Genomic DNA, 10,364 nt, shown 5'->3' with positions numbered 1-10,364 from the left:
TCTTTGTCTACAAATAATATACATTCCTTAGTTCTTTATTTTCAAGTGCCTAACACCCAACCCTGCTTCCAATTTCTCATTGCTTCTGGGAAGCATCTCTTCTATTCCATTACTCCTGCAGGAAATCAGATTGTCTCTCCTGCACCTGGACTTTGTCATGACCACCTGAATGTGTGTCATTCCTCCTCCACTTGCTCCTCCAGCTCCATTCTTGACACAGTGAGATTTGCATGGTTCAGCATGGTTCTGAAATACTGTGAGATTTGTGCTTCTGTATGTGAGTGCCTGAGCATGTGAGATACAAGAAATACTTGGAGAAGGTATTATTTTTGATGCAAATACAAGAAGAAATGCTTGTATTATATCCAAGAACTCAAAGTTCAAGCAACCTCTTAGCCCAGTCTTCAAAAGAGGCCATAGCACCTGAAGAAAGACTAATTCACAGAGATTTGTTAGAAACAATGAGCCATTTTTATTGAGAAAAAGGGGTTATCCAAGCTTTAGAATGTTAGGATCATTAACACAATCATAAGAGAGACTCAGAGATTAAGGGAGGAAAGGCTAACATTTGGAAGTGTCAGATGATATCACCATTGAACTTCAGACTTCAAGGACGTCAATCTAAAAATGGGTAGTTGGAGGTCAAAGCCTCTGTCACGCATACAATTTCTTGCAAGTACAAATCATGGGTTACAGATCCTCAAAGCAGTATTATCTTTAGATTCCTCATTTCAGAAGCACACTAGGCTAAGAGGGTGATGTTCTAGCAGCAAGAATAACATCTCCTGTAGCAAACTGGCCAGTAGCTGCTATAGCCAGAGCCATATCCACAGCCATATCTGGTTCCATAACCACAGCCATATCCTCTCCCATATCCACAGCCATATCCACAGCCGTATCCTGAGCCATATCCACAGCCGTATCTACTTCCATATCCACAGCCATAATAGGGGCTGAACCCACAGCTGTAGCTCTTTCCACAGCCATAGCCACAGGAGTTGCCGTAGTAGTTACAACACATGTTGTCAAAGCAAGAGGGTTCAGGTAGACTGCAAGAGGCTGTTTCTGAAGTGTGTGTGTCTTCTCCCCATGGACCTTTATATACTGTCAGTAATTGGCAGAGCATACCATTCATTCCCTGACATAGACAATAAATATGGAAGCAACATTATGAGCCAGTCACGTCACCACTGACAATCACTAAAGTTTGCTTAAAATAGCTCATTATTTGGGCGACTCCTGTTTCATTTTAAGAGCTTCACTTTAATTTGTTCTGCTGACAAACTGTCTTAGTAGAATCGTGTGACCCAAAGCTGATCATTTTCAAAATCTCCTCTCATTTAACAGATACCTTATAAAACAAGCCTGTTGGGGAATGTCAGATGATTTTGCCTCCTTTTTTCTCTCAGTTTTCCAAAATACCTGCTTCTGACCACAGGAAAAGCAATATTCCTGTCTCCTTTCCTAAATCATTGCAACTCCCTGTCCGTTTTCTCCTACCCTTTCTGCATTCCTTACCCCCTGCCTTGTCCGACTCTCCTCAAATCCTAAGAATCTGATCAGTAAACGAAGTCCATTCCCTGGAAGAGTGAAGACTTACAGGCGTGGAGACAGTATGCTGCATGTGTTCCTTCTTGTATTTTCTTCTTCCATGCACCAGGCAATGGAAGGTCCTGTTCACGTGGGCAGCCCTCTTTTTCTCTTTTTTGTAGCTACCTGAGTCTCACCATTGAGGAGACTTTAACAGTTTAACCAACTTTATTTGCCTGAAGAATCAGAAGTCCTCAGTTAGACCAGAAACTCTTTTTTTTTTCACATTAAGCCTTATCAGAGTTTTGTGTTATGAGATGTTAGTCCATTCCCCTCCCTCAATCATTCTTGCCTTTTCTATCACTACTGTTCCTTACACATTTAGTTCAAAGGCTAAAGGTAAGTGGGGTCACTCTGATACTTACAGCAAAAGCCCATCTTCAGTTCCTAGTATATTCATGACATCAAGTACCACAAAACTCAATTTTATCCTTATTCATATGTACATTAATCAGAAGTTCTCAACCTTCTACAAAAATGTTCATTGTGACTTTACAATATAATATGTCTCCTTTCTTCTAAATAATCCTCTCTAACACACTTACCTTTTTGACATGTAAAGAGGGAAATGCGTAACATTTCTTCTGCTGTTAATATTTTTCTTGCCACCAAATTTCTTGGCTTAAAAAAAAATCTATTTGTACATCAAAATTCAGATCTGTAATCAGCTCCTGTGAGATGCCTTTCCTCCGTGTTATTGTCTGAACTGGATCATCCTCTTCTTGGTCCTGGGGCTTCCCTAGTGGCTCAGGAAAGAATCTGCCTGCAATGCAAGAGATGTAGGTTTGATCCCTGGGTCTGGAAGATCCCCTGGAGGAGGAAATGGCAACCCTCTCCAGTGTTCTGGCCTGGGAAATCCCAAGGACAGAAGGGGCCTGGCGGGCTATACAGTTCAAAGTGTTGCAAAGAGTCTGACATGACCTAGCAACTAAGCCACCACCCCCAGCACCTCCTGGCTCTTATGCACAGACGCATGTCAAAGCACTTGTCAAAGTTTATTAAAACTCTGTCTTGCCTCACTACTTGAAATGTAACTTCATACCAAACATTCAACCTTTCATGACCAAACATTCAGTCATGTTGCTTTGTTTGCTGGGGTAGGGGGGCATTTTTTTCTTTCTTTTTTTTTTTTTTTTGCTTATCTTGGTTTCTATGTTTTATTTCAATCAACTTTTTCAGAATCTGGCAGACTCCAAAATTTAGATTATTTTCACTGCAACAACCATGAAATCTGAATTGGAAGGGAGTATAAAGTCAAGATCATTCTTTCCACTGGATATACTTGAATTTGACAACAAAGGAATAAGTGGTGATCGAGTACTTTACTGAATGCCTTTAACAGGGATTCTCACAAGGCTGCCAACTTCAATTTTTGAGAAGTTCATTATCAGATATTTTCCTTCTGTTGAGAAATCATTCTACCGATTTTTCTGATATTGGTCACTGATCTAATCTGAACATTCTGCTGTTTCATCCCTAACCATAAACATAAAAACATATAATCCCATTCCATTTTTCTTATCCTTCAGTTTCTTACCTTTTCAGTCTGCCTTGAAAATTCAAAAACTATAAATTCTACTGACAAATTCTCTGGTACAGACAACGTTACTTTACAGTGCATAGCCAACACATTCTCTGGTCACAGTATCCCTGGATTACTGAAAAACTCTTTTATCTTTATTGCATTATTTCTAATACCTTTCCATTCAGATCTCTTTATACCGGTTTAAACAGTAAAGACAACTCCTGTTCTGTGCATCCTTGAAAAACCAGCTCTGAGTACAGTCCTGATAATTTGGACTCCAATATTCTTCCATAAAAATGGATGAATCAAATCAAACATATAGTCAAACATTGGAGAGCCACATATACTGTAAATACATTTGATTATATGATTAAATTGTCTAAATGCAAATTTCTTCTTTCTAAAATGAGGCCTACCTATTTTTACATAATGTTTTCCTTATGTTTCATACTTATTTAGTGTTCTGGTTAGGAATTTTACTCAATAAATTCTATTCCCTTTATCTCCCTTTCCTTTTTATTTTCCCCTCTTGGCTATATATATTTATTTTTGTGATTATCATTTAATACATGTTATTCTATCATATCTTCTTCTTTTGATGGAAATGCAAATGTATTTCTTTGTATACATTGATGTTGAAATTGTTTGCTATCACTTAGTTGATAAACAGTTTTGAGTAGTTTTGAAAGGGTCTCATCTTAGACACTGAAGACAAAGTAGAAAATTAAAGAAAAATGTCCTGCTCTCACGGTGTTTACATTCTAGTAGGTGAAGAATAAGAAAATAAAAAATAATTAAGATAATTTCAAACTGACAGTTGGGATGTGGGAATAAAACAGTTTAGTGGGAAAGAGAGTGAGGATTGAAGTATTAAAGAGATATTTCGGGGAGGTATTTTCACCTTGTGATATCTCATGCCAATTGCAAAGAAAGATTCAAAAGGACAGTAGCAAATGTAAAGGGGGAAAAGAAGTCCATGAAGTTTTGGAAGAATATGATTTAGTAAGCATGTATGAGATAGCTTACATATCCAGTAAAGAGTCTTCACAAACTAACTCTTAACATACCTTCAAAATCTGAAATGTTGTGACTCCCTTAGTTAAAGAGGGCTTCCTTGGTGGCTCAGACAGTAAAGAATCTGCCTGCAGCGCAGACCTGGGGTCAGTCCTTGGGTTGGGAAACTCCCTGAAGAAGGCAATGACTATCTAACCCAATATTCCTGCCTGAAGTATTCCATGGATAGAAGAGCCTGGCGGGCTACAGTCCATGGGGTTGCAAAGAGTTGGACACATCTGGACAACTAACACTTCCATACTTTCACTAGTTAAAGAACACTTGAGACATTCAGCTCAGTGAAATGACAAAATGGTGATAATCAATCCAATATTTATAAGTTTCTAAGTGACACACAAATATTTGAACAGAAATTTGACTTAATCTATCAATTTTTATTAGAGTAATATTAATTGAGCCCAACTTATGTGCAAGGTATTATAACCAGAGCTGGTTATTCCATGATGCACAGAATAGAGGTGGTTCTGCCATCATCATTAGGTATGGAGAGGCTTGAGTGAAAAGGTTTAGAAATAATGCAATAAAGATGGAAGACTTTTCAGTAACCCAGGGAAATTGTGGCCAGAAATTCTGCTTTGGCAGAAGCATTGAAAAGCAAAGTGTCTACTGTAGAGAATTTGTGAAGCAAACTTATAATTTCAAATTGCAAGGAAGACAGGAAAGGTAAGAAAACTGAAGCGTAATGAGGATTGGAATGAGGATATATTTTCTTTATGCCTACCATTCATTATTAAACATAGAATCATAAGATTATACGAGTGATCAATAGAAGAAAATAATTGGTTGAATGATGTCTCAGCTGAAGGATTAATGCCTAATACTGAAAATTCTCAGAAAAGAGAAGCTTGATGAAAGTTCCTTCTGAAGGCATTCAATAAAGTACCAGATCACCACTCATCTCACTGTTGTTGAACTTGAGTGTACAATAGAAGATTTCATGGTTCTTATTGTAAAAAATAACAAGTATTGAAACCTGCTTGATTATGAAAGATAGTGGTACACTTAAGCAAGTGAGATAAGCAAAAAATTACACCCCCCAACTTTAATATAGAAAAAGCAAGAGAGTTCCAGAAAAACATCTATATCTGCCTTATTGAATATGCCAAAGCCTTTGACTGCGTGGATTACAATAAACTGTGGAAAAATCCGAAACAGATGGGAATACCAGACCTCCTTAGCCATCTCCTGAGAAATCTGTATCCAGGTCAAGAAGCAACAGTTAGAACTGGACATGGAACAACAGACTGGTTCTAAATTGGGAAAGGAGTAAGTCAAGGCTGTATACTGTTACCCTGCTTATTTAGCTTCTAGGCAGAGTACACCATGCAAAATGCCAGGCTGGATGAAGCACAAGCTGGAATCCAGATTGCTGGGAGAAATATCAATAACTTCAGATATACAGATGACACCATCCTTATGGCAGAAAGTGAAGAGGAACTGAAGAGTCTCTTGATGAAAGTGAAAGTGGAGAATGAAAACTGCACTTAAAACTCAACATTCAAAAAACTAAGATCATGGCATCTGGTCCTATCACTTCATGGCAAATAGATGGGGAAACAATGGAAACAGTGAGAGACGTTATTTTCTTCGGCTCCAAAATCACTGCAGATGGTGACGGCAGCCATGAAATTAAAAGACTTCTTGGAAGAAAATCTATGACCAACCTAGACAACATATTAAAAAGCAAAGATATTACTTTGCAAACAATGGTCCATCTACTCAAAGCTATGGTTTTTCCAGTAGTCATGTATGGATGTGAGAGTTGGACTATAAAGAAAACTGAATGCCAAAGAATTGATGCTTTTGAACTGTGTTGTTGGAGAAGACTATTGAGAGTCCCTTGGACTGCAAGGAGATCAGACCAGTCCATCTTAAAGGAAATCAGTCCTGAATATTCATTGGAAGGACTGATCCTGAAGCTAAAGCTCCAATACTTTGGCTACCTGATGCGAAGAACTGCCTCATTGGAAAAGACACTGATGCTGCAAAAGATCAAAGGCAGGAGGAGAATGGGACAACAGAGGACTAGATGGTTGGATGGCATCACCAACTCAATGGACATGAGTTTGAGCAAGCTCTGGGAGTTGGTGATGGACAGGTACCCTGGCTTGCTGCAGTCCCTGAGGTGGCAAAAAGTAGGACATGACTGAGCAACTGAACTGAACTGAACTGAAACTTAAAAAGCTACACTTTTTTGGCTACATTTTGGCATTAGAAAGTCCAGATGTTTAGTTTAGAGTGAGAAGGAAGAGTAGGTTTGGATTTAGACATCCATAGAGAGAGAAACTTACTTGCAACCGCACAGCTATAGTGTAATATTTCTATTCTCAGTAGTACTGACATTCTAGATTATTTTTCTTTTGGTTACATGTTATTACATGTTGTTCTGTGTCCTGGAGAATTAGGAGCATCCTTGAGTTCTACAACAAGATGCCAATTGGTATTGGGCAGTAGGTATCTGGGTGGAGAACTCTGGCAAGAAGTTACAATGATTCAAGAAAATGAACAGACATATTTGTTTTCAAGTAATCAGAGGTAGATGTGAAAATAAAAAAGACAAAGTTAAGGGGAATTTTTTAAACATTTCCTCCCAAACCTTTTAAAGTAAAATGTATATTAAATGATAAGAGGTTTTGAAAATGGGTATCTGTTATTGGGCACATGATTCTAGTAAGAAATTCTTTGGCAGAGGAAAATTAAAATGATGCTCTTTAAATGAAATGAGTCTCCAAAATAAGAAGCTATTTTAGGCAAAGCATTATTGGTCAACAGTGACTGGCTCATAATGTTGCTTCCATATTTGCTGCCTGTGTCAGAGAATGAATGGTATGTCCTGCCAATTACTGACAGTATATAAAGGTCCAAGGGAAGGAGAAGACACACACACACTTCAGAAACAGCCTCTTGCAGCTCACCTGAATCCTCTTCCCTTGACAACATGTGTTGTAACTACTACGGCAACTCCTGTGGCTACGGCTGTGGAAAGACCTATAGCTGTGGGTTCAGCCCCTATTATGGCTGTGGATATGGAACCAGATATGGCTGTGGATACGGCTCAGGATACGGCTGTGGATATGGGACAGGATATGGCTGTGGATTTGGCCCCTATTATGGCTGTGGCTACGGAACCAGATATGGCTGTGGATATGGCTCTGGCTATGGCAGCTATTGGCCAGTTTGCTACAGGAGATGTTATTCTTCTTGCTTCTAGAACATCACCATCTAAGCCCTTTTTGCTTCTGAGATGAAGCATCTAAAGATAATGCCGATTCAAGGATTTATAACCCATGATTTCCACTTGCAAGAAATCACATGCCTCACAGAGGCTTTGACCTGCAAATACCCTCTTTAGATTGGCCTCTTTGAGCCCTGAATCTTCTTGGTAGTATCTCTGACTCTTTTGCAAATGTTAGTCTTTATTCTCTGATTCTCTGTTACGACTGTATTGATGATCCTAACAAAATCACTTGTTCTCAATAAAAATGGTTCATTGTTTCCATCAAATCTCTGCGTACTTGCTTGGGAATTAGTCTTTTTCCAGGCATTGTAGGCTCAGTTGAAAACTGGGCAAACATGATGCATGAAGTTTGAGCTCTTCTTTGATATAATGCAAACATTTCTTTCATATCTGTGTCAGAAGTAATGTCTTCTCCACCTGTTTCTTGTATCTTATGTTCTCAGGCACTCACATACCCAAGCACAAATCTCCCAGTATTTCTGAACTGTGCTTTGTAAATCCCACTGTGTCTAGGATGGAACTAAAGGGCAAAGAGGAGGAAGAATGCCACTTTCTTCAGGAAGTTGATGCAAAGTCCAAGGTAGACAAAAGACGGCCTGAGAGCTTAAAAGAATGGAAGAGACACTCTCCAGGTTCATGAGAATTAGCATTAGATACAGGAATTAAGAACACGAGCATTAGGAACTAAGCAACAGAAAAGTAATAATAGAAATATACACATATGTCTGTTTTGATGTAATTGCCTATGTATTTGCATATACTGAGGTTGAGGAAATTGATTTCAATCACTTAAGTGACAGTTTTGAATATTTTTGAAAGGGTCTCAAATTAGACAGTGAAGGCAATGTAGGTAAATTAAAGACAAGCTTCTTGCTTTCAGTGTTATATTCCAGCATGTACATATAGAAAAACAAACAGCATAAATAATTCAGATAATTTGAAACTGACAATTGGAGTGGAGGGAATAAAATAGCTAAATGCAAAAGACAGTAAAAGTTGTATTAGAGAGCTACTTCAGGGAGGTATTTTGAACTTATGACAAATGAGCTCATGTCAATCGCAAAGAAAGGGTAGTAGCAAGTGTAAATGGGAGAAAATTTATGAAGTTTTGTAACAATATGATTTATTAGGCATGTATGAGATAATTCACACATCTAGAAAAGAGTTTTCACAAAATAACTCTTAACATACCTTCATAATCTGAAACATTGTGACTCCCTTAGTTAAAGAGGGCTTCCTTGGTGGCTCAGACAGTAAAGAATCTGCCTGAAGCTCAGATTTGGGTTCAGTCCTTGGGTTGGGAAATCCCCTGCAGAAGGCAATGAGTATCTAACCCAATATTCCTGTCTGAAGTATTCCATGGATAGAAGAGCCTGGGAGGTTACAGTCCATGGGGTTGCAAAGAGTTGGACACATCTGGACAACTAACACTTTCATACTTTCACTAGTTAAAGAACACTTGAGACATTCAGCTCAGTGAAATGACAAAATGGTGATAATCAATCCAAATATCTATAAGTTTGTAAATGACACACAAATATTTGAACAGAAATTTGACTTAATCTATCAATTTTTTATTAGAGAAATATTAATTGAGCCCAACTTTTGTGCAAGGTATTATAACCAGAGCTGGTTATTCCATGATGCACAGAATAGAGGTGGTTCTGCAGGCATCATTAGGTATGGAGAGGCTTGAGTGAAAGGGTTTAGATATAATGCAATAAAGATGGAAGACTTTTCAGTAAACCAGGGGAATTGTGGCCAGAAATTCTGCTTTGGCAGAGGCATTGAAAAGCAAAGTGTCTACTGTAGAGAATTTGTGAAGCAAACTTATAATTTCAAATTGCAAGGAGGACAGGAAAGGTAAGAAAACTGAAGCATAATGATGATTGGAATGAGGAGATATTTTTTTTATGCCTATCATTCGTGATTCAACATAGCAGAGTCACAAGATTATACCAGTGATCAATAGAAGAAAAAAAAAGGTTGAATGATTTCTCAACTGAAGGAAGAATGCCTAGTATTGAAATTCTCAGAAAATAAATCAGAAGCTTGATGAAAGTTCCTTTTGAAGGCATTCAGTAAAGTACTGGATTACCACTTATCTCACTGTTGTTGAAATTTGAGTGTACAATAAAAGTTTTTATTGGTCTTATTGTAAAAAATAACAAGTATTGGAATCTTCTTGATTATGAAAGATTATGAAAAGTACACCTAAGCGAGTGAGATAAACAAAAATAACACCCCCCCTACACACAAAACTTTAAAATGGAACAATTGACAGTGCTAGTCAGTCAATTGGCACTGTAAAATCTAATGAGATTTTGAATTTATAGATCAAAATGGGGAGAACTGATACATTTGCAATATGCTAATGGGTCTAATCTGTCTAATTGCTACTTAGATCTTCTTCAGTTTTTCTTAATAATTTTCTGTAGTTTTTAGTGTAGAGGTTTATATATATTTTATAAAATACATTCCTAGGAATTTGGTGGGTTTTAATGATATTACAAGTAATAAATACATTAAAACTTTTTACTTTTGTAAGTTCCTATGTTGCAAATAAATGAAAATCCAACTGAAAAAAATAAAATAAAATAGAACAAGCAAGAAAGTTCCAGAAAAACATCTACTTCTGCTTTATTGACTACGCCAAAGCCTTTGACTCTGCGGATCACAATAAACTGAGGAAAATGTTTTAAGACATAGGAATACCAGACCACCTTGCCTTCCTCCTGGGAAACCTGTATGCAGGTCAAGAAGCAGCAGTTAGAACTGGACATGGAACAATGAACTGGTTTCAAATTGGGAAAGCAGTAAGTCAAGGCTGTATACTGTGACCCTGCTTATTTATCTTCTAAGCAGAGTACATCATGCAAAATGCCAGGCTGGATGAAGCACAAGCTGGAATCAAGATTAGTGGGAGAAATATAAATA

The 10,364-nt window shown here is 37.7% G+C and overlaps 2 protein-coding genes across 2 annotated transcripts; one reads left to right on the top strand and one right to left on the bottom strand.

Annotated features, from left to right (window-relative positions):
- Positions 1–452: 452 nt before the first annotated feature.
- On the bottom strand, positions 453–1,052 carry LOC113898408 (keratin-associated protein 21-1-like). The gene has a single exon (XM_027551490.1). It carries the CDS (start codon positions 1,019–1,021, stop codon positions 764–766), a length of 258 nt encoding a protein of 85 aa, XP_027407291.1. The 5' UTR covers positions 1,022–1,052; the 3' UTR covers positions 453–763.
- A 6,075-nt stretch (positions 1,053–7,127) lies between these two features.
- LOC113898402 (keratin-associated protein 21-1-like) lies at positions 7,128–7,400 on the top strand. The gene has a single exon (XM_027551476.1). The coding sequence runs from the start codon at positions 7,128–7,130 to the stop codon at positions 7,398–7,400; it is 273 nt and encodes a 90-aa protein (XP_027407277.1).
- The last annotated feature ends 2,964 nt before the right edge of the window (positions 7,401–10,364 follow it).

This window comes from Bos indicus x Bos taurus, chromosome 1 (assembly GCF_003369695.1).
Source record: "Bos indicus x Bos taurus breed Angus x Brahman F1 hybrid chromosome 1, Bos_hybrid_MaternalHap_v2.0, whole genome shotgun sequence".
Classification (NCBI taxonomy): Eukaryota; Metazoa; Chordata; class Mammalia; order Artiodactyla; family Bovidae; genus Bos; species Bos indicus x Bos taurus.
This window is presented reverse-complemented; position numbering and strand designations above follow the sequence as displayed.

What these genes read in the sequence shown, in the direction of transcription:
- LOC113898408 (XM_027551490.1), bottom strand. Translation starts at nt 1,021, where the DNA reads ATGTGTTGTAACTACTACGGCAACTCCTGTGGCTATGGCTGTGGAAAG.
- LOC113898402 (XM_027551476.1), top strand. Translation starts at nt 7,128, where the DNA reads ATGTGTTGTAACTACTACGGCAACTCCTGTGGCTACGGCTGTGGAAAG.